The sequence below is a fragment of the Silene latifolia genome, chromosome 2 (genome assembly GCF_048544455.1).
Source record: "Silene latifolia isolate original U9 population chromosome 2, ASM4854445v1, whole genome shotgun sequence".
NCBI lineage: Eukaryota > Viridiplantae > Streptophyta > Magnoliopsida > Caryophyllales > Caryophyllaceae > Silene > Silene latifolia.
The window spans coordinates 24,385,735-24,410,805 of record NC_133527.1 but is presented as its reverse complement, the minus strand read 5'-3'; the positions used below and the strand labels follow the sequence as shown (position 1 = coordinate 24,410,805).

The 25,071-nt window shown below is 36.9% G+C and overlaps 2 protein-coding genes and 1 long non-coding RNA gene across 3 annotated transcripts; 2 read left to right on the top strand and 1 right to left on the bottom strand.

The window, feature by feature from the left end:
• The first annotated feature begins 128 nt into the window (after positions 1 to 128).
• On the top strand, positions 129 to 7,197 carry LOC141642460 (uncharacterized). Its single transcript, XR_012543313.1, has 6 exons — positions 129 to 164; positions 458 to 516; positions 1,619 to 1,715; positions 2,450 to 2,517; positions 3,666 to 3,750; positions 6,476 to 7,197. It is a non-coding gene; the product is annotated as an uncharacterized LOC141642460 (long non-coding RNA).
• A 6,169-nt stretch (positions 7,198 to 13,366) lies between these two features.
• On the top strand, positions 13,367 to 13,783 carry LOC141637421 (secreted RxLR effector protein 161-like). The gene has a single exon (XM_074446906.1). The coding sequence runs from the start codon at positions 13,367 to 13,369 to the stop codon at positions 13,781 to 13,783; it is 417 nt and encodes a 138-aa protein (XP_074303007.1).
• Positions 13,784 to 24,057: 10,274 nt separating this feature from the next.
• On the bottom strand, positions 24,058 to 24,823 carry LOC141637415 (uncharacterized). Its single transcript, XM_074446900.1, has 2 exons — positions 24,635 to 24,823; positions 24,058 to 24,498 (listed from the first exon to the last, which is right to left on the bottom strand). Exons 1-2 carry the CDS (start codon positions 24,821 to 24,823, stop codon positions 24,058 to 24,060), a joined length of 630 nt encoding a protein of 209 aa, XP_074303001.1.
• Positions 24,824 to 25,071: the final 248 nt, after the last annotated feature.

Below are 25,071 nucleotides of genomic sequence, written 5' to 3'. Positions count from 1 at the left end.
GGGTATGGGGAGATGATAATCGTGTGGGTTTTAAGGAGTAGTTTATTTTTGTACTTGTGTATGTTTTTGGGGTTTATTTTGGGCCGATCTCGATCATAATTCCTTTGCTTGATGTTTCGGTATGCTAGGTCTACGTCCGGAACTTTCACTCGCTCATCATTCAGGTGTGCTTTGCTCAACTCATTAAAAGAATGCACTTTTACCTATTGTAGCTTAGGAATAGATCCCATTGTTCATCCACTGACCTCACCTAACGTTTCGAATCATTTTCCTGTGCTCAATTAAACCTCTACCCCGCCTACTAGATTGACCCTCTAGGATAGGACCAACCTATTTCATCCTTTCGGATGAGCGAGGTGAGTTGTGGCCAACGACTTTCCTCACGACATTCAAATTTATTTGGTTTCCTGCTTATTACTATTGTCTTCTTACTAATGGGGCATGTTTGTTTGATTAGGTTAATGTTTAAATATCGGGGAATCCATTAAAGTTTTCACACCTTGCTCAATCTATCAAGTAAGGATTTCTTTGTTTTTAAGTTGCTTTTTTTTTGTAGAATGGTTCTGATTTCTAGATCTGAAAGTGTGGTCCACAAGATAAATTGGTTTAGTGGGTAGGTTTGTTTTAGCTGGTTCTGGTTGTGTATACCTTTACATAAAAGTCACCAGGGGCGTGTACTATTCATATTAACAGTTATCATGCTCTACGTTTTGGTTGTGTTTCCTTTCTTGCGCGCCGTGTTTTGCTATTGGGCATCAACCCGTGTTGGGCTACTCTTATAGGCCTTAGCACTTTGTCCCTTTTCTCTCCTAAACTCAGTTGAGCTTATTATTTCCCTCGATTATTTCGTGGGTCTCTTTATTTGCTCGATGACCTCTCTATCTCTCTCCTTACCATCGCATCCTGCATTTTTCTTCCCAATCGTGTTCTTTAGGTGTCCTTTCCCTCTCTTTCCTTCCTAATTTTTTTATTGCTTTTTGGTTTTCATCATTCGCACTTCTTTTTCTTTAGTTTTCCTGCATTTATTTGATTCTTTTTGTTTTGATTTACGTCAATTTAGTGTATATTAGGGTTTCTTACTATTTGTTGCAAAATTAGGATTTTATATGTGTTCAGATAATTGATTGATTGACGTCCTGTGATTGTTTTTCGGGTTTGGTTATATGTTGTTGGTGTGCTTGTAAAGAATGTAGGTTTGGTTAATGCTTATTGCTTCTCAGTTTTCTTTGTGTTTGAGGCGATATTCATGACTAATTTTACTGCTATCTTCATCCATCCTCTATACCCTTACCTTTCCTTTTGATTGGAGGTATAAGGTAACCGGGATAAGCTGCGATTATCACCTACCCGTTTAGCGTTGAATTGTCGGTAAATAAGTTGATCCTTTCACTTTTCCTCCTTCGGATGACTTTGTTTGTGTTTATCTATGACTTTCGGTCATTAAATAAAACCAAGAATGGTGTGGTTGGTTTTAAAAGCTTTCAACAGTTTTTTAGGTTCAACCGTTAGGATGGTTTTTGTCTTAGGTAACATTGAAACTATTGTAGTGACATGGACTAATAGTTGAGATCTGGTGATGTTTAAAGCCATTTACTTATTCTGTTGCTTGTCTTGGCAGATGCATCCCGTTTTCAAGGATTATTTATGTGCTTGGGCGCAATGTCGTTGCTTCTCTACCATTCTGGATTTACCATATCAGTCCAGCTGGACACGAGGTCAGTGTCGTGTTTAACTTAAATCTATAACTCAAGTTACTCCACCGGATACACAAGTTGTTGAACTTTGCAGTGTAGTTCTATTATGGTTCGTCCCAATATCTCGAGGGCTTCTACTTTGTAGTTTAGGGGTGTAACTAAGTCGATTCGAGCTGGACCCTAATATCGGTCGGATATTTAAGCTCCGGGTCAGAGCCCTTGAACCTAAGGAGTTAAAGCTCAAGCTTAAATTGAGCCCGGTACCATATGATTTAGCTTTATGTTGCTAGATGATTTAGAGTATGTTTTCTCCAAATCCTGAATGTAATTCATTTGTACAGAACTAAAAAGCATCTTGTTGTTCAACCTCCAAATCCTGTAATTAATTCGTTTTTGTCACAGCTGAAGACACGGTTGTTGATCCACCTATTCTTATTTTTAGCGGAATTACCGACTCCTAATTGATACCTAGAAAGTTCCTCCTGCCCTTGCTGCTTGCTGTGCAACAGTACTTAAGTCAGCGGAGTCGCGATCTATGCATTTTTCGAGTTGAAGCGACTGAATAAAAATACTTCGCTTTACTTTTCTATTCACATGCTAATTTAGTATAGGAAACTTTATTTTCCCTCATAGGACCTGTCAGATTTCCTCCTACCAGTTGCTAATGTTCTATCCTTTAGCAACTCTTTAATTATTATCCCTATGCTACAGTCTCTCCCTTTCTCTTTGTTTTTTTAATTAAATTGTGTCCACAGGTGATTGGGTAAAGGTGGGAAGAGCTCTATTCCAAAAGAAGTCAAATATTAACTGAATGTTCAGTCAGGTATATACTCTCATCCGAAGCTATGAAAGTCGTTCCATACTATAGGAAAACTATGCATTTTTGTGCATTCCATACCCGTACTTCCATTGCACGTAGCAAATTATTAGCACAAGGGAAAATAATATATGTATTCAAAAGCAAGATGGCTGCAATGGGACGGGGTTGAAGGTAACCACCATTAGGTGATAGAGAGGAGATGAAAGTCATACTTAGTAGATAAGAAGTACTATGAAAAGGTTAACATTATGTTGGCCAGGTGAGAGCCTGAGAGGCGGGAGGCTGGTAAATCTGTGAAAAGAGAAGTGCCAGTGAAGAATGTTTGGGTTGGTAGAAAACAAGTGTATGATCAAGTTTTTCCTTACTGACATTCTGGTGACCATGTGTGTGTGAGAGAGAGAGGGTATTGACCGTTCATATTCTTGCCACACCAGGGCAAAGTTAACTAGAGTGCTGAGATAACGAACTCCATACTCTAACCCTTGAATTAAACTATTAAAGAGTGTTGAGATAATATTGTTGTGGTGGAGATGGTGATGTTTAACTACGTAGGGGCAATATTGGATGACCAAGTTGTTAATTCCAATTTTCAGTTTACCCTAAAACAATAACTACTTGCATACCCAACCTAAACAATATATAGTACCATCAAACTTAAATTTATACGTAATGGTTCTTGTTCATCCTTGCATATTACGTAGGGTAAACAAATGAACCGAGGGAGAAATATTCAATCTTAGTAATCCTCATACCATACGTTTTCACTCAACTTGTCCCTATATGATCGTTTATAGTGATCAGCGGACACTTTTAATCGACATACACACATTTTAAATTAAGTTATTAAACTGTATTATTCGTAAACCAAAATCTCCTTCCTGAACAAAGTGGAAAAACATAGTGGCTGAGAAGAGGATAAATGTGTCCAAATTTCTTAGTTTGTGTTGCATTAGGATGAGTCTATTTGGTAAGACTGTCCCTAAAACAGCTGATAATATATTACTTCCTTGATTAAAGATTGCTAGCTATATTGGTCGTAGGGTGGCCAGTTATCTTGCATGTATTCTTCCTTATCATTTCGCTTATTCAAATTGGATGCGAATTCTTTGGTGGCTCCGTATCTTACCTTTAATTTCTATTATTCGCGCCAGTGGTTACGGTTGTCACTGAGGGAGGCGGAAGTTGGCGTAAAGTTCAGGTTATTGATCATGGCATTTAGCATTTCAGCTGCCTCAGGTGTGTAACTATTTCATCATTGCCAGTTGATTAAAAACATTACCCTTTGGGACTCATATGCTCTCAACACTCAGTCTTCCAGCTTATATTCAGTCTTTTCTGGGTATTAAGTATGCATCTGTCTCGACCATTTGTTTATTTGTTTACCTCTGATTAAATTATCCATCACAAATGATAGAAAAAGGTAAACAAATGACTGTGACGGAGGGAGCAGTATCAGAACAATGCTATGGAAAGTTACTTTTGGGGCTTCTCCGTTCTTCTCCTCTCACAAACCAATAAATTAATTGTTTTGATTGCATATGGGTAATATATCAGGAGGAGGGCATAGAAGGAGGAATTCAAACTGAATTGATGATCCTGAATCTAAGATTTAATCACCAAGAATTAGGTTAAATGATGGTAGATTATTGGCATATAGAGAAAATGGGGTTGTTAAACAAATGCAAGCTTTAAGATTATTATTGTTCATGGTTTTGGTAGTAACAAAGATATGAGCTTTTTAGCACCTCAAGTATATGATCTCAAAACCCTCCTCTTTTCGGTTTTTTATTTGGGGTTTTACCGTTGTTGATGATTTGATGCTCGATTGTATGTTTGTTGAATGGTTGAATTCTTGGTTATTATTCTGATTGAGTATAAATTATTTTTTTAAGACGGTTGTAAGCTTGCAACGGATCTACAGCAACCCATGTAGCTGGTTAGTAATGAGCATTGATGAGTATTAGAGGTAGGTTTTGGAATTTGTTTCAACTTAAGACGGTCTCAAGAGAGATTTGTAAGCGTGAAAAAGATCTAAAGAAACCCATGTAGTTGATTAGTAATGAGTATTGATTTGTGTTATAAGTATGTTTTTGGATCCATTTCAACTTAAGACGGTCTTAAAAGAGATTTACTATCGATTGAATGGTTGAAAATGGGAATTGGGTAAGCTTTGCTGCAATTGGAAGTGATATTACTGTGATGATTGCAAGTTTTGTATATTTAGAGGAAGGCAAGAAAGATGTAGTGGCTTAGAAGAGAGGAATGTGTTATCGTCCAGGAGTACTTTTTGAATATATCATATTTGTGTGATTTATTTGTTATAGATTCGGGGATCGGATTTAATGAAGGAATTTAATGTATCATTTAAGTAGCATGATTCTCTTTTGTTAATGTCGTTATCAAGAACTATTGTTGAAGCAGTTGGTCCCCACCCAAAAGATGTTTGTTTTTGAGCTAAGGTTTGTCTTTGTCAAAGGTGGATTAGCACAAATGGATTAGCGAGATGGTAATGCAAAGATCATTCGAACTTCGGTTTTTATTTGAGTCTTTGCTTGGGATAAAATCAGCTTGATTTACAATGATAAAGTGTCCAGGCTTAAGATTTAAATGGTTATGTATGATAGAGCGGGCTATGGGGAAAGTGATCCAAACCCCAAAAAAGTCGCTAAAGAGTAAAGAGTGAATCGTTAGATATTGAGCAACTCACAGATCAATTATAATTAGGACCCAAGTTCTATGTGATTGGAGTATCTCTGGGGTCATATCCTACTTGGAGTTGTCTCCAGTATATACCAGACAAGTAATAATTGCTATTAACTTTTTTGTTTCAATCGGTCAATTTAAGTCATCACAAAGCATCCCTTTGCATGGCAGTGAGTAGTAGTGAATTAGATTGAAATTAGAATAAGGGAATGGGTTAAAGGAAAATGAGTGTTGAAGAGTAAAAGAAGGAAAGTGAGTAGATGGCAGTAGATGTTGAGAGTTTTTTAAGAAAGTGGCTCTAGGTAGATGTGAGTTTTTTTTTGTCACCATAGGTAACATTGAGTGCCCCTTACATGTGAACCGAAATGCAGAAATAAAGGGTTCGTTGCAAGTTGTAGCCTAAAGGTAGAATAGTAAACTAACAGATTTATTTCAATAGGTTGAATCGGTCCCGACACACCAACCCCAGACGTAGGCTATAAGAAATCATTCGGGGTAGTAGGACGATGCATTCCGTTCGGTGGAAATGTGCCATTTTTTGCTTTCTGGCTAAAATGGTAATTATGAGACCAAAGAAGTGGGAAAGATATGAGGTAGTAAGGCGGAGGGAGGCACGCCTTATGATCGATGGGTAGTTCGGGGTGGTAGAGGAATACAAGGGTGTAAAAAATAAAAGGTCCTAAGAGTAATGAAGGGAGTGAGAGAAGGTTGAGAGTGCTCTGTAGGGATAAGTACGGTTTTCGCGCCGACGGACCCAGCGATGCCGAATTTGTGGTGATCCTTCATGGCTTACAAGAAGCTCGAATGATTGCCGTATTGTCATCGATGCATCAGAAACTAGGGCGGAGTGACATTTTATTTTGTTCTTGTTTAATCAAATTCTCGGTCGTAAAATGAAATGGTTTGCTAGAACTTATTTATTTGTTTGGTGTAGTCCTTGCTTATTTCATTTTATTGTATCACAGATCTTGTCCTAACCTTTCCTGATTACATGCTTAACTCTCTTTAATGAAAATACAAAAATAAATAATTATCTCACAAGAAAACACGTCAATGAGACTAGCAAACACAGCACAAAATGATAAAAATTGAAACAGAAAAACATTTAAGTATTACAATTCATGCAACAGAGCAAGTTCTCCTTGGTTTAGTTTGTTGACCCATGATCTATTTCACCTTAATTAAATCTCCTTGATTTAGTTATTATTTCTCATATTGGTGCGGGGACTATGATTCTAATTCACCTTTACTTTTCCAGGGGCGAATAAGGATGGCAGTGAATGGAGGCTTGGGAGGCTTAAGTGTCAAAATGGTTGGATGGCAGTGAATGGAATGTGGGGAAGGTATACGAAAGTGTATTAGGAATGGAAATTAACGAGATCACTAAAATTCCTATATGCATAGACCCGAGGGAGGATGAACTGATATGCCATTATTCCAGGGATGGGGTGAACTCGATGAAGAGGGGTTATGCTTTCATTTGATGGTGATTAGCCGTGAATAAGCCTCAATAAGCAGTGTAAAGAAGCCTCAAGAAGCAGGAACAGAAAAGACCCCATCTGGAATGCTATTTGGAAGATTGAAACCCCACTTTAGGTCAGATCTTTGCTGTGGGGTGCCTGCTGATTGCTCTGACGCTCTTCCTTGTGGCGCAAATTTAAAAACGGAGAGTACAAGATTTAAGGCCTACCTACAGCCGATGCAATTCGACAATTAGGCCGGAGGTACATGCTCTAATTTAATGTCTTTTTACCAAAAGGGTCTGGGAGTCTATGGCCATTGACACGGGTGAAGCATGGAGTCAATTCAGAAATAATAACAAATGGAGCTGAGGTAATTTGGAGGCAAAAGATGTGACGGAGTTAACTAAAAATTTTATGGTGCTTTGGGCAATGTGAAATGGTAAGAATACGGTAAAGCATGGGGAGGTTGTAGGTGAACCATATGTTGTTCTGAGAAATGCATAAAATATTGGAACAATTATTTGAACTCGGTGTATGGTGTATAGTGCGAGGCAATCAAGGCACTCGAACTCATCAAGAAACTCATATAATGACAAGGGATGTTGTATGGGGGGTTAGTTGTGGTGCGGGATCACTTGGGATATGTAGGGGTCGCAGCAGTTGACCAGGAAAGACATAAGTGGTGCACTGATATTACGGAGGTAAAAGCTGCGGTGTTGGGTCTGATAGTGGCAGGGCAGATGGAGGTTCGTTCAGTAAATCTAGAATCCGACTTTGAGCAATTGATCTGAATGCTTGAAGCACAAAGTACACTTCCCAACTACACGGGAAATGTTAGTGAAGGGAATTCTTGAATTAGGAGCGCCTTTTTGAATCAATAAGTTTCAGTTTAACGTTGTATAGTGTTAGCCGGACAACACTACGAATGCTTTCCATTACTAATTTCATCTTACTCCAACTAACCTCATATAGTTCCAGTATGGAGGGCTGTTTTTGGAAAAGCACGAATTAGACAAATAAAATTGCTCGAGCATACATGTATAAGTATGTATTGTACATTTGTACGCGAAGTCAATGAACTACAACAAAACTTGGTGAAAGTTAACAGAAACGGTAGTGGAGGTCCTTAAAGCTACGCTATTAAATTTGGGGTCCTTAAATAAATCCACACTATTGCAAAACTTGGGTTCTTATTGTTGTGTTTACTCTATGTTATATGTCTGGTTGTTGAGTGGCGTTTGTTCATATGGCAATGCCGCTAATGTGTTGCTAAACTATGTTGTATCATGTATTTTACAATGCACCATTGCAGTCTTAGTAGTAGAGTACTTGTCGTTTTTAATACGAATTTTGCGGAATGTGGATCGTAATATTCATTTCTGTAACTACGCCTACTAACGAGGTCACCAACACGATTATCCAAATTGGGGCACCGCGCCCGGGAGGGCGCGGAGCAACGACTAGTGGCCATAAAATCGGACAATGAATGCGGAATTGATTGTGTAATAAAATCACAACAACTAGAAAAGAATCCGATGTAAAAAGTTCGGACCATTAGCAAAAAGGGGCCCACGTGTCACGAGTCACGAGCCGGACAGACGGCGGCAGCGGCGCGCGCGTGGGGAGACTATAGTCTCTCCTCTATAGTCTAGTTGACACTTGGTAGTGTACATTCATATATAAAGATAACATTCCCTCACTATTCTTCCAATGTGATACAAATATTACCACCTTTAAGTTTTGGAGCAATTTCCAACTCCAACAATAAGTTCACTAGAAACTCCATTGTCTTCTATTGTCTGGAGAACTCAACTTCATTGTATTAAAAACTCAAGTTAGCGGAAACCCAACTAAGATAGAGACGCATTATAGTTGATAGAGTCAAATAATGTCGAGTCAATTAGTTGTGTTTATAAGAATTATTAATTCTCTATTATGTGGACCTAATTACTGATGTCAGTCACTTTAATTAGAAACGGTTAGAAATAATGTTTCGGGTTTTTATTGGGAGTAATAGAATAAGTGGATTACGGTTAATGTTTACATGCCATTAACATATTAGGCCCACTTATCTATTTAAGCCCCTCCTGCCACCATGTAAATAAAAACACACCTGTTTGTGGTTTTAACCTAATTCATATTAATTAAGTGAAAACACACAGAAAGTGAATTAGAGACTAAGGAAGGCAGGAGAAGGCAAAACATTAGGATTCATCTTCTTATTGTTCTTAAGAAACCTCCTCATCAGATCTAATGACTACTCCATGTATATATCTACCAGTAATTATCACTGCAATCAAGATCCTCTAATAATGTTTACATGTGGTATCAGAGCAGGATTATGATTGCAGTTATAGTTCTGATTAATGTTTTAATTATGTTTTTTTTTTAATTTGAATGAAATTAATGTTTTAATTACGATGTTATTATTTTCATTCATGGTTGATTACATATCCTTTGATTATGATTGTTTCCGCTGCCCTAATCAAATTATTTCGATTTGTATGTTTGATTATGATTGTTTCCGCTGCCCTAATCGAATTATTTCGATTCGTATGATGTTTGTGATTGTTGATTGCGTTTCGTCTATCGCCTGGGGTTTGAGGAGTACTCGATCGAGGGAATTTTTATCGATCGAATTAGTGCGCCACTCGATCGAATTAATGTGTCACTCGATCGAGAGACATCAAGAGTGGACATCACGATCGAGTATTAAGGTCACTCGATCGAGGTGTTTTATTGATAACAGTTCTCGATCGAGCTAATGTTTCACTCGATTGAAGATCTTCCGCATGAATAGTTTCCTTCTCGTATTATAGTTTACGATACCTCATGATTGATTATGTATGCTCGTACGATATTAATGTTATTATGTCAGTTAAGTTTATATAAATTATCACATTATTGTTGTAAGCATATATACTAATTATGTATATATATAGTTTTGGTATCGATTGAAAGAGACATGCACATTATGACGAGTTGAAATTCACCACAGTGATTTCATCTCGTACGCGATCAAGTCTCATAATGGAATCATATTGGACATTCACATTAGGTTGAGGATTCACCACAGTGGATTCAAATTATGTAGTGAATATCTGACTAAGCATCTAATGGGGTAAATTAACTTGTATTAAGGTTTTACCCACAGGTAACCTGACATTAAAGTGAAACACTCATTAAGGAGAGTATACTCGATTATACAATTAAGCATATGTAGGTTGTCCACAGATACTATACTTGCCTAATGAATGTTTATGAATTACTCATTTAAGTTTCAAGTCTTAGTCATAATTGATATTGTGTGTTAAACTCAAAGCCTAATGTTTTGAGCATTGTTCATAATGCGAAGATTTGCAAAGCTCTCTCAATAATCGCTGTGTCCAAGCGGTTCCACAACTTGATGGTACTAATTACTGAGAATGGAAAGAGCATCTCGAGTTCTATTTAGGGATCCTTGAACTCGATCAAGTGCTTATCGGGACAGCTCCAAATGAACCACTTTCGATGCGAGTAAAGAAGTACTTGAAGAATATAACTGGTGGAAGAAATCGATAGTCTTTGCCTAAAGTTTTTACGTCTTACCACCGCACCAAACATTAAGTCTTCCATTTCGGAGACAGTCAGTAACACGCCCCGGTAAGTAAGTACATGGAAATCATTAAGGAACGCTTTCAGACTACCGATAAAGCGGTAGCAGGAAGGCTTATGTCTGAACTTACCACTGCTAAGTATAATGAGAGTGTGACCACCATGCAGCAGCATGTGTTACACATGACGAATCTGGCAGCTAAGTTGGGAAAATGGGCATGAAAGTTGAGGATCCGTTCCTCGCCCGATTTATCATCAACTCTCTCGCTCGATAAGTTTGATGCTTTCCATCTTCATTACAACACTGTTAAAGAAATTTGGAGTGTTAATGAATTGACCAATAAACTGGTTCGAGAAAGAAAGAATCAAACAAAGATGAGGCCGATGCCTCAAGTAAAATCTTGGCTTATCCCAAGCACATCATGTGCATCATGAAAGCGGGAAATCTAAGGGTAAGTTTGGAAACAGAAAGGGCATGAAGTCCGGCCCTTCGATAAGTCATCTGCATCTGGCATAAAGAAGGATATTAAGAAGCAGGAAAGTTGTTTTTTCTGTAACAAACCTGGGCACTTTCAGAATGACTGCATAAAGCGTAAGAATTGGTTCGAAAAGAAGGGGAAGCCTTTGGCTTTAGTATGTTTTGAATCAAATTATGCTGAAGTTCCTTCTAATGCATGGTGGCTAGATTCAGGTTCTAATGTACATGTTTCGAATTCCTTGCAGGGATTCCTTACGACAAGAATCATAAAGCCAAATGAGGCCTCCTTATACATGGGAAATAAAGATAAAGCCTTCGTAGAAGCCATTGGAAGGTTTAGCTTGGAATTAAGCACTGGATTTAAGTTGAATTTGGAGGATACACTTTATGTTCCCTCTTTCGGACGCAATTTAATTTCAGTTTCTAAGTTAGATAATGATGGTTGTTTTAGATTAAGTTTTGGACAAGGTTGTTTCAGTATGTTTCGAGACAATGTTTTTATTGGTTCTGGGATTTTGGAAAACGGATTGTATCGAATTTATTTAGATAAATTGTTTTCAGAATCTCTTTGTGTTTCTCATAATGTTTCCCTGCATAATAATGTTAGTTCGAAACGTGGAAGGTCTAACGAAAGTTCCTCCTTCTTGTGGCATAAACGTTTGGCCCATATTTCAAGAGAAAGGATGAGCATGTTGGTTAAAGACAATATACTACCTTCTCTTGATTTTACGGATTTTGGAACGTGTGTGGAATGCATTAGGGGTAAGCAAACCAAACACACCAAGAAAGGGTCCACAAGAAGCACTGCTCTTTTAGAGATTATACATACAGACATATGTGGTCCATTTGATGTTCCCTCCATGAGCGGAGAGAAATATTTCATCACTTTTATCGACGATTATTCACGTTATTGTTATCTTTACCTTTTGCATGAAAAAACTCAATCAGTAAACGCTTTAGAGGTTTACATTAAGGAGGTGGAAAGGCAATTAGGAAAGAAAGTAAAAATCATAAGGTCAGATAGGGGTGGTGAGTATTATGGCAAATATGATGAATCAGGACAACATCCTGGTCCTTTTGCAAAACTCCTTGAAAGTTTGGGTATTGTTCTTCAGTACACAACTCCTGGTTCTCCATGGATGAATGGTGTTGCTGAGAGGCGTAATCGGACCCTATTAGAGGCTGTGAGGACAATGATGAGTAATACCAATCTACCCATGAAGTTGTGGATGCATGCCCTTATGACTGTTGTGTATGTTGGAAACCGGGTTCCCAAAAGGCGCTTTCAAAGACACCATTTGAACTGTGGAAAGGGTGGAAACCGAGTCTTCAACACTTACATGTATGGGGATTCCCAGCAGAGGCACGCATTTATAATCCACATGAAAGGAAGCTTGATCCTAGAACCATTAGTGAGTTCTTTATCGGCTATCCAGAAAAGTCCAAAGGGTATAGGTTTTACTGTCCTGCACACAAGACTAGAATTGTTGAAACCAAAAATGCCAAATTCCTTGAGAATGGCGAAGTTAGTGGGAGTGATCAGGTAAGGGATGTTGTCGTCAATGAAGTTAGGGTTGCAATTCCAGTTCCTTTGTCCCCAATTTTTATTGATGAAGTTCCACATAATGATAATGTTGACTCAGTCAATATTGTGGAACCTAATGTTGATAACCCTTCACTCCAGAATGATAACATCGCCACTGAGGTTGTTGATACAGCACCTGAAATAGCATTAAGGTCCACAAGACCTAGAAGGTCAGCTATTTCAGATGACTATGAAGTATATCTACAACAATGTGAATTTGACATTAGTGTGGATACTGATCCGGTCACGTTTTTACAAGCTATGAACGTTAATGATTCCGATAAATGGATTAATGTCATGAAAGAAGAGATGGAGTCTATGGCTAAGAATGAGGTCTGGGAGTTGGTCAATTTACCAATAGGTCATAAGGCTGTCGGCTGCAAGTGGGTCTTTAAGACCAAGCGCGACTCCTTAGGTAATATTGAACGACATAAAGCCAGACTGGTAACTAAAGGCTTTAATCAGAAAGAAGGCATTGATTATAATGAAACCTTCTCTCCAGTTTCTAAGAAGGATTCTTTACGGATCATACTAGCTTTAGTAGCTCATTTTGACTTAGAGCTACATCAAATGGATGCGAAAACGGCATTCTTGAATGGGAGTTTGGAAGAAGAAGTCTACATGGCTCAGCCTGAAGGCTTCATTATTGATGGCAAAGAGGACAAAGTCTGTATATTAAAAAAGTCCATTTATGGGCTTAAGCAAGCTTCTCGACAATGGTATATTAAGTTCCATAATACCATTACCTCCTTTGGGTTTCAAGAAAACACTGTTGATCAGTGTATCTACCTGAAGATCAGTGGGAGTAAGTTTGCATTTTTGGTCTTATATGTCGATGACATACTTATCGCGAGCAATGATTTGGGACTATTACGTCAAACTAAAGATTTCCTATCAAGCAACTTTAAGATGAAGGATATGGGAGAGGCGTCCTATGTGATCGGGGTGGAAATATCTCGAGACAGATCACAAAGGACATTAGGATTGTCTCAGAAAGTCTATATCATGAAGGTCTTATAAAGATTTAACATGGTAAAATGTAATCCCAATGATGTTCCTATTCAGAAAGGGGATAAGTTCAGCTTGAGTATGTGTCCTAAGACCGAGTTAGAACGAAATGCCATGAAAAATTTTCCTTATGCATCTCTGGTTGGAAGTTTAATGTATGAACAAGTCTGTACAAGACCTGACATAAGTTTTGCAGTGGGTATGTTGGGTCGATATCAGTCCAATCATGGAATGGGTCATTGGAGTGCGGCTAAGAAAGTTTTAAGGTACTTAAAGGGAACAATGAACAAAATGCTCACTTATAGACATACTGATCAGCTTGAGGTTATTGGATATGCTGACTCAGATTTTGGAGGATGTGTGGACTCAAGGAAAAGCACTTTTGGTTATGTGTTTGCTTTAGCTGGGGGATCAATCTCCTGGAAAAGTGCTAAATAGACAATTATCGCCTCATCCACTATGGAAGCTGAATTTGTAGCGTGCTTTGAGGCTACTATTCAAGCTTTATGGTTGCGGAACTTTCTTTCAGGGCTTAGCGTTATGAACTTTGTTGCAAGGCCACTGAAAATTTACTGTGATAATACCGTGGCCGTCTTCTTTTCGAAAAATGATAGATATTCTAAAGGTATAAAACACATGGAAATGAAATACCTATCAGTTAAGAAGGAAGTTCGGAAAAACATTGTGTCAATTGAGCACATCATGACTAGTGCTAATATAGCAGATCCTTTAACTAAGGGATTACCTCCAAAGACATTTTTGAAGCATGCTACTGATATGGGTCTGGAGGATAATCATTAAGTCTTTTCGTTTATGTTTGGATCATGCTAGTGTTTTGTAATGATGACACTTATGTTTTGATTAATCAACTTATGTTTTCTTATGATGATGGTTTCCGAACAATCTCTGTATCGTATTATTGTTATTGTATACATTGTTGTTGCACGATTAGCAGAATCAGTTCTTTTCCTCAAGGACATTATCGGGGATTATGTTTGCTCCTTGTACAGACTGATTATTCTGAGTGATTGTTCTGTAGTACATGGAAGGACCACTTCTCTTGTATAGTAGTGTTTCCGCCATGACTCAACCAGTTGTTCGGAATGATCAGGGTAATTAAGACAAACCCATTATATGTTCATTTAGCCGTTTACGCGTCTTATGGTTCTACTTATGCGTGACATTATGTTTCGGTCAGTAATATGGTCCAAGTGGGAGAATGTAAGAATTATTAATTCTCTATTATGTGGACCTAATTACTGATGTCAGTCACTTTAATTAGAAACGGTTAGAAATAATGTTTCGGGTTTTTATTGGGAGTAATAGAATAAGTGGATTATGGTTAATGTTTACAGGCCATTAACATATTAGGCCCACTTATCTATTTAAGCCCCTCCTGCCACCATGTAAATAAAAACACACCTGTTTGTGGTTTTAACCTAATTCATATTAATTAAGTGAAAACACACAGAAAGTGAATTAGAGACTAAGGAAGGCAGAAGAAGGCAAAATATTAGGATTCATCTTCTTATTGTTCTTAAGAAATCTCCTCATCAGATCTAATGACCACTCCATGTATGTATCTACCAGTAATTATCACTGCAATCAAGATCCTCTAATAATGTTTACAGTGTTTAGTATATTTTTGTTACCAAATACCGGGTTTTGAATATAAAATGTTGTATATGTCAGTTGATACACTCTGGTTGTAACTTTGGTTAACTATAATTGTCATTGGCTTATATGTCTTGAGGTTGGTGTAAGTGTATTATGTCGGTGACTTGAGGAGAAGAAATCATTTTGCCAAAGCCAAGTCAAAGAGATCGAGATATAGACAAGTCAAAGTCAAGGGATCAAACCCGAGCCATGGTCAACCAAGGTGAAGGAGGAGAGTCAAAGGTAAGCCAAAGGAATAAGTGCAAAGTCAATAGAAGCAAGTAAAATGAAGAATCGAAGCCTTGACATGCACAAACATGAGCCAAAATGAAGAATTGAAAACTCGGTTTCATAAGAGTCAACTTCAAATGGATATATCTCGAGTTCTAGAACTCGTACCGACTCAAGGTCAATTGGAGGTGAAAGCTTGTGATCTTAGCTTTCCAACGGTAGGTCACGCGCCTCGTTTGGCCAAGAAATGAGGGATATATGGTCTTCGAAAGATGCTGCTGTCAGTCTGAAGCGCAGCCTGCACAATTGTGCGCAGCCTGCGCAAATACGCGCTCTGCTCTGGATATCGCAACTCTAGTTCCGTGTTTTGGGCTTTCTTAAGGCACTTAACCTAGATTCTCGTGCCTCCATATATATATATATCTAGAATTTTGAGATCTAAAGGGGACTCCTACTCTCATCTAATCATCTTATTATTGAATAACCTCAAAAAAACTTGTATGGGAGAGAACTTAATATTTGGGTGAAAGTTGTAATCTTTTGTTGAATTTTTGGATGCCAATCTTTCCACATTTCTTGGGTTCTTCTAAGGATATGGAAGGCTAAGCTTTCAACTTGATGTAATTTGATCAAAGTATCCAACTTTGGTATTGTAAGACTCTTAAACCTCTCTTAATTTATCTAATACTCTTTCTTTGTGCTTAATTTCTTATGTTAAGTAATTGAATGTTTGGTTTGATCACCCTTGCATATTGCTTACTTGACTAGTGCAAATCCTAAAGAAATGGTTTAATCTATTTAGGATTGTTTGAAGCAAGTTTGTTGTATTTTGATTTGGTTTAAAGGATTTATATAACAAATAAGAAAGTTTGTCTTTTTCTCATTTGTATGGTTTAATCTTATGAGGAATTGATCCTAACTCCATCTTTTGGTTAAACTCTTAATGTGCATGCTTAGTCTCTTTTCATGGTTTAATGACTTGTTGTTTAAGTTTGAAGGGTATATGTAGATGGTTTAATTTGCATGTATCAACATCTTGAGATGGTAGTATTGGATAGATAATTGTAAAAGAGTAAAAAGAGTCAAACTTTATCATTGTTGGGTTACTAAGAGAGAATTACACCAAGCTTTCCCCTTTATATTGAATCTTGCATACTAGTTGTTTGTAGAATTGTCTCAATAAGAAAATCTCCATTTTTACTCAAATTTCCATGTTTGTTTCCAAACCCATCCCTTTTTCATCTATGTTTCCTACTAGTTGAACATTGTTAATACCCATTGTTTGTGATTAGTTCCTTTTGTTGAGTTTAAATTGTCATTAGGGTCTTAATTAGTAGTAGAGTCTTACTTAGTGGTCAATAGTTTACAATTCAAGTTTTTTAGTTGTTAGTCATTCTCTTGGGTTCGACCCTTTACTTCCACTTTACTATTGTTTTAATTTAAAATTAGTAGAGTCAATCAGTCAAGTCTAGGTTATAAATTGTTAATTTGATAGGTTAATTCTATTATTTAACGACCTAGTCTTTTCCTTATCAATGGTCAAACCTTCTTATCAAGTAACTATTTGCAATCTCCAATCTGCATCCAAAGTTTCTGATTACTCTCTTAAATGCAAAAAACAATAACAATATAGGCAGTGAAAATGACCAACCAAGCACTATCAAATTCATGTCCTGCCATAGTCTACTACCTGAGCATCGACTATCTACCACATGAGCATCGACTATCAAATCTCACTTTGCTTCACCAAATTAAACGAATTACAATTTCTTTTGAAAAAAACGAACAAATGAACCATCATTATACAAACATCTTTATACCAACAATGTATTCTTCGACGGGTACCACCTTAAAACGCATGTCTCGTTAATATAAACTTTTTTTTGGAGGGGACGTTAATATATACTTCGTATAAATTTCTTATCAAACTTGACATGATGTAACCATTGAGGATAATCGGATATGCATTTTGGCTGACGTAATAATAACTTTACCTGTGATTCTTGTTTTATAGTTTTAGTATAGACGATTTAGTATACTTTGTATCACATGGACTAATCTACCCATTAACTATCAATATGTAAGACCATCACAACATTAAGTTTGGCTTAGTTAATTACTCCAAGAGTTTGTTAGGACATGACTCAGGGGTTTCTCATAATTTCCACCACGATAACATACTCCCGCACAAAAAAGTATAATTCTTACTTCATACAGAGTAGTAAATAAGTGTGTACAACCAAATACTCCATATTGTAAGGACTAACATGAAGTTTCTCTGTCACATAAAGTTTTTCACTTCTTACTAAAATGGTTATCACAAAGAATATAAAAATAACAAATCATTGGGATGGGGGAGTAAATCTTAACACCGTCAGATTCCATGATGAAAACCAATAAAATGGTTACTCCCTTTTATTTTTGTCGAATGTAAAAAAATAACCATTGTCTAGTAAAAGAAAAAAACTACAAAATCATAGATCTTACAAAATTTCTAATTAATACTCATAACGCGCATAGTGAAAACGGGAAAAAGGATGTGATGAAAAATTGATTGAACAACATTGTCATTTAGTTGAATACAAAATGGTAATACTCTGTCCAAAGCAACACCAAAAATATTCATGAACAAAAACAAAGAGATAGGAGTAGGGGATGAATGAGTTACATAAAAATGTTGAGAAGGGTTTGACATTTAAAGGAAGACTAGGTTTGGTGCCCGGCTTCGCCCGGGCTACCTCTATTTACCGTTAAACTTTATTTTCAATGAAATAAACTATGGTGGAGTTGTCTAACTCACACGTTTACTATTAGTAAAATATTTTTCTATGACATATCTTGTAATTATAATGAAATGTAAAATTTATTTTCAAATTATGAGACACGTTCACTATCCCGCTATTAATATTATTACTTTCACGACATTTTTTTGTTAATATCATTACGTTCACTACTCCCGTGGTTATTATTGTTTCTTTTACTAATTCCTCTATTTTTTTTTGTAAAATTCATTATTCCCGTTAATTTTTCCGGCCTATATTTAAATAAATAAAATATTTTCTTGAGACGATTGGTTATTTAATTGTTCATACTTTTTCTCATTGGTACCACTGTTACTTTTACTACATTCGTTGTTACATTCACTACTTCCACTGTCATTATTATAACTGTCACTACTCTCACTACTCTCACATTAATACTGTTAATTTTATTAATCTCGTTGCTGCTACTATTACTTTTACTACATTTAACTTAATTTATAATTCTATGATGATACTAAATAATTCCATAAGTATGGCGTGTTAATTTTAAGGAAAAATCACTATATTATTGTGTTTTCTAAATTTGATTACTTTAATTTAATGTAGTTTCCATAAATATTCTTCATCAAGGCATGTTTATATTATACTTTTAACCAAAACTATATAATATTTACATTGAGGTCCCTTTATCAGGTCCATCACACGGTGCTATCGATTTAAAACTATATAGTATATTTAATTTGTATAAATTTCTTTAATTACATTGAAGTCCCTTGGTTTCTGGAATTAATATATAGTATTGAAGACAATGATAAATATCTGGAAAATAGCATCTACTACCTTAAATTGAAGACTGTGTACATCCAATAATCAAAGATAATTGTGGTGAGAAATACTTCATATAGTGTAATGCCCTGTATATTTTACCTTGGTCAAATGATAGTCAACAATAAATAGGTAAATATTAGGGCAGAGTACGGATCGGGTATTTGATCCAAAGTGCTAGTTCGGATCGGATATCCATATTAGAAATCCTAAAAGTTAGATATCCAATATCCAAACCAAATGTCTCGGATATCCAATGTTCGGGTATCCAAAATAATCGGATCGGATGCGGATATCCATCGGATATCCATACTTTTGAATTTACTTTAAAATGAAGTTTGAAACACGATTATATTCATAGTTTTACATGATATTTTCTTTCGTATTCTTATTCCAATGTTCTCGCTATAAAATTTAAGTACCACCTAGATATTTCTCTAATATTTTAAACATTAATTAAGTTGTATCAAATAAAATTTTATTTTTTCGAAATTATACTAGAAAACTATAGTTTCGGATCAGATCGGATATCCAAATGTTTTAATTCTAATATCCATATCCAAACCAAAACCAAAGATTTCGGATCAGATATCCAAACCAAACTTAACTTTCGGATCGGATATCCAAAAATTCGGATCGGATATCGGATTAGTTTGGATAATCGGATTTTTTGCTCAGCCCTAGTAAATATATTTTATAAAATTATATTATATTTCTACGAGTTATGTTAAAAGACAGAATAATAATAATAATAATAATAATAATAATAATAATAATAATAATAATAATAATAATAATAATAATAATAATAATAATAATAATAATAATAATAATAATAATAATGATGATGATGATGATGATAATAATAATGATGATGATGATGATGATGATGATGATGATGATGATGATGATGATGATGATGATGATGATAATAATAATAATAATAATAATAATAATAATAATAATAATAATAATAATAATAATAATAATAATAATAATAATAATAATAATAATAATAATAATAATAATAATAATAATAATAATAATAATAAGGATTATTTAATAAGAATACTCTAAACTATTGACCATCTTCTCAAAATACTTTGAACTTCAATTCAACTCACAATACACCATACAATTAGCCCCGTCTTCTCGTATTATACTTGAGTCATTTTTAACCTGTACAATCAGGTTAAAAAAATATAGGTGGGTCCTCCATCACCCTTGCAAGCTCCAACCACTGTCACTCCATTCTTTTCCATTCACCAGCCATAATCCCACACCATACTCAGCCACCATTCACGATTGCAGCCTCTCGCAATTGCCGCAATTTTCTGTCGTCGACAACTATTCTCAAACCTCACCTCCTTATCTCCCAATTTCGTCTATAAAGCAGAGTCAACGATAGTCGTGCCTCGCCTTCGTACTGTCGACCAGTGAACTCTGACCTCGTGCCTCTTGGCAGACATGCCTTCCCTCTTCCTCGTCGTTGCCGTACTCTTTCACCAACAATCGAGATAATTTAACACAACCCTAGATCCCCAAATTGATTTGGGGATAAATGGTAATTTGGGGGTCGAAAGGTTGTTGGAAGAGTTTATAGAAAACACAGATTTAGTACCACCAAAATCTAGCATAATATTGAAATTTAATCAACTAGTTTGAACATTTTCTTTGGATTTATAAACTTTTAATGTTAGCCAACCAAGGAGTTTAAGAAATTGCATCAACATTAATTATTTGGTTTCCTCTATGACGTTTTTTGATTTTCCAGTTTAAGGTTTGAGTGTTGTTAATAGGGACTTAGAGTACCTGGATTGTCAAAGCCTGATGAACAAGGTGGTTCTGGGTGGATGGTGACTACGGTTTTGGTGTTGGTGATGATAAGGGTAGGGTTGATCATTGGTGGATTTGTATGGAGAATGAAAGGTAGTGACCTGCCAAACAGGTAGTCGGTAACTCGAGTGTAACATGAGAAGAGGGGCCTAATTGTATAGTTTATTGTGAGTTAATTTGAAGTTCGGAGTATTTTGAGAAGACGGTCAATAGGTTGGAGTATTCTTATTAAATAATCCTAATAATAATGATAATGATAATACTACATAATACGTATACATGTATACATATACCCTCACCTTCCACCTTCATGTATATACAATTATACATCCACCTTATCTCTTATCCACCCATCTTATCCATTCACAATCTCACAAAATCCACCACACAAATGAGAAGAGAGGAAGAGAGAAAAAGGAAGAGAAACTTGAAGATTTTGTCCCTGTGCCTCGAGATCGTAAGTTAAGACCGTCTTATACTAACTTATACCTTAATTAATTTATACCGTTGACTCTCCCGCGACTTCGACCCACCATGTGACCCACCGTAACCACCTTAAACTCGTCGTTGACCGCCTAAAATAAGGTTTGACCGAGCATAATACGGTTATTTGTTGTTGTTGTTGTGTGACCATCTTAAGACGAATTTTTACCTTAGTTTTTGCGGCCTACTTGGGGAGGTCTTGGGTGGTCCTTGTCGTGGGGAAGTGAGGAGAGTATAGTGGTAGTCTTGGGTGGTGGTTTGGGTGGTTGTAGGTGGCGGAAACCGTGGGGTTAAGGGGGTGTACGGGTTTGTCGGGTTGTGTTGGTGTTGTTGTATTGTGTTATTTGATGCGGTTGTCGTTGCCGGTGGTGGTTATTGGATGGCGTGTGGGTGCAGTGGGGTCAAGCCGTTACCACCGTGGTGGTGACTCACGGTTGTGGCTGTTTTGGTGGCGGTTGGTGTAGATGTCGAGTGTAGGTTGTCGTGGTCGGTTGTGTTGTTGCTTTGTGTTGTTGAGTCGTAGTTGTTGGTGTTCTGTTAGGACGACGATTGGTGGTGGTGATGGCGGTTGGGAAGACCGTGAAGGTGGTGGCCGTAATGCCTAGGGTGAGGTGGTACACGCTGGTTGTATGGACCGAGTTGTTTGAGCGGGATTTGAATAGCTTAAGGCGGGTTTTTATTTAGTTAATTAATTACGTATTTATTTAATTAGATTAATTAGTAATTAAATTTATTTAATTATTTTATTTTGGTGACGGTTTTGTGGAAGATTATTATTATTTGGAGTGCTCACGGAGTATGATAAAAGGTAGGTTAATCCTACTCGGTTTTAATATATTTGATTGGTCATGTGAGTCGTGTTTTAGTAGTCACTGAATTATAACATGGTATTGGTTAAGACGACTTGATGAGTCGTTAATTGGCATGTCATGTGGTATCTTGCATCATTGGAGAACATGGTGAATTATATCGCATACTTATTGTTAAGGAGACGTGAGGCAGTTGGAGACCGTCTCACGCTCGGGTCGCCTCTTGGAGCTTCCCACTCCAAGGGGGATGTGCACTTTAATAGCTTGAGTACGGAGGGACTCGTGTGGTTGAGACACGTCGTCTGGCAGGGGATCCGGTTGACTTTCGGACTCGGTACGTATGGGCGTATCCCGGTACCTGTTTGTGTGGTGTGGTATCGTGGGTGTGTCCCTGGCACCGGTGGTTATGGGTATGTTTGGGCGTGTCCCGTAACGGCATGGTTATTGTTTGATAACGTCTCATTCACACTATAGTCATGTTGCATAGTGATACACTTTGGGTCGTGTCTCACTTTATTTATTGATACTGACGTGCTGTGTGTCTGTGTAATTGACACCTATTTCCGAGTGGCCTATGTCGATCTATATGATATTTCCGATCACATGGGGAGTAGGTTAAGTATAGCTTATCTTTGATAGCATTTGGGAGATGGGACGAGCCTTGATGACATCGGAATCGAGTATAGTTGGCTAGAAGAGTATAGTTGTCATGAGTTGTACTTTCCTTCGTTTATTAGTTTATGGTTTGTAATCACTAAACTTTTTATTTATATAAAGAGTTTCTTAATTGTAATTCCGATTTTACCGCCTCGTGAAACCGGGATGGTAACATCTCCCAATTACCTTGACCGGGTAAGAAGGAGGTGTTACAAAGTGGTATTAGAGCGACGATTTTGGAACCTAAACTATTGAACCAAAATGAATCTAGGAGTGTCTAATAAAATGAACTCGATGTGAGTACAGTAGGAGATCGGTTTTGGATGAGTAGGCGCCCTCATAGCAAAAAAAAGTGCCTAAGGATGGCAATGGGTCGGGTCTGCCCAGACCCGGACCCGTCATGGGCACCTTGGATCCATACCTGACCCAGACCCGCAAGGTTCCAAAATCAGCTGACTCATACCCAGACCCAATGGGTCCAGGTCTACCCACAGGTCCAATCTTCCACAAATTTACCAACAAATTCAAAGAAGCAGCAGTTAAAAACCGGACGAAATTTACACCGCTAGCATTTCTATATGAGAATCATCACTTTAATTGTCTACTACCAAGTCTAATTTACATCACAAATGAACTAAACAAGACAAAGAGAATATCATTCCCCAAATTAATTGAAAAGAACAAATATGAAACCCTTGAATCCAATACCTTACCCATAAATGATCGTTGGATGAGCATTTCATAAGAAATATGATGGATTGAGGGGTAGAAATTGAAACCCTAATATTTCTGATGAACCTTCGAAAGAAGTGAAACTATATGGAGTGTGTGCGTTCGAGGGATGATAGTGGGGAACTGGTGAAGGATCTGAGGATTAGAGAGATGATAGTCATGGGGTCGAAGTTGACTGTCTGTGGCGGAGTGGGGGTTGTCGATCCACCGCATGTGGTCTCATTAGAAGTGTTGGGTTAATTTGTGTGTTGTGTGGACTATGGAGTGATTAAGAGACAGTGAGAACTAAAAAGTGTTAGCTCACATCATCATACAAATTAAAGTGCGAGTCTGATTTGGTTTTAAGACTTTTTTTTAAAAAAAAAAAACGGGTCTAAGGGTCGGGTCCGGGTCTCATAACTCAGACTCGGACCCGGACCCGAGTTATTTTTAGAAGACCCATACCCAACCCATACTCGTTCGGGTCTAAAAAAATAATACCCAAACCCGCCCCATTAGGGTCCGACCTGACGGGTCTGGGTAGGGTCTCCGACCCACTGTCATCCCTACTAGTGCCTATTGTCAGGGCCGCCTGGGAGTTATTCGTGGCCCTGTGCGAATTACCAAAACGGGGCCCTAAAATTCATACATCAAGAAAAAAATTACAAAGAAGAAGTTTTTTCATTCACAACTCAAAAAATTATTCTCAATTAAATGGAGTCAAGTTCACAATTACAAAACATCACTTCTTAAACATAGAAGCTCTTCTTGCGCTCTTTGAAGCAAAATCATCGATTAGTTCCTCATAGCAAAATTTGTCTAAAACTTTATTCTTAATAGCTATCATAGCTAATCCATTTAAGCGGTCTTGTGACATTGTCGAACGCAAATATGACTTCAATAACTTCAGCTTTGAAAAACTTCTTTCGGCCGATGCAACGGTGATCGGAGTCGTCAATAAGATCCTATACGTTGTGACTGCATTAGGAAAACACCCACCAACTTTTTTCATATGATTCAAAATTGCCAAAGGACCCATACATGTATCAAGCATTAATTCTTTAAAAAATTTCAAATCTAAGTACAATGCATTTCCGTCGATATCAGAATCCGCATTGTTTCTTAGTACATTCTCAAGATTAACACAACAAGACTCTAACATTAAATCATCTATTGAATTCAACTTAGTAGTAGAGAACATAAAGCCAAATATACTTTCAAATTCTTCGTATTGTTCGAACCTTGTTTTAAGTGAAGATATTGCTTGATCAATAAGGTATAAAAAAATAATTAACTCTAAATGATTCCTCTTGAGATACACGTGATGAATAATCAGGACCCTCATCAAATTGTTTTTTTCTTCGTCTTTTAGGAAAAGAAGGATCAATGTCCATGTCTTTAGCTATATCTTTAGTGGTTTCCATAGCTTTAAAGAAACCGGTATCTCTATACTTTTCAAAAGTTGAAATTAAAGCATTGATTTGTAAAATAGCCACATCAATAAGCATATTTTTTTATTGTAGATTTTTATTAACTTCATTAACAAAGTACAATATTTCATACCAAATGACTATTGACACGAGGAACTCAAAACTACCAAGTTCATTCAATGCTAAGCATTTAGCTTGGCTTCTAATAATACCACCATTATCGATATCGGCAATTTCAGCAAAGCTTCTGGATATTCCCCAAGTTGAAATCTTATAGCTTTTACACCATCAATACGATTTTTCCAACGTGTAGCTGACAACGGTTT

Excerpts from the sequence above, each read along its gene's own strand:
- LOC141637421 (XM_074446906.1), top strand. The coding sequence starts at position 13,367 with ATGGTAAAATGTAATCCCAATGATGTTCCTATTCAGAAAGGGGATAAG.
- LOC141637415 (XM_074446900.1), bottom strand. The coding sequence starts at position 24,823 with ATGCTTATTGATGTGGCTATTTTACAAATCAATGCTTTAATTTCAACT. Across the intron at positions 24,499-24,634 it reads GTCCTGATTATTCATCACGT|TTGAATTCAATAGATGATTT; the intron begins GTATCTCAAGAG and ends TCTACTACTAAG.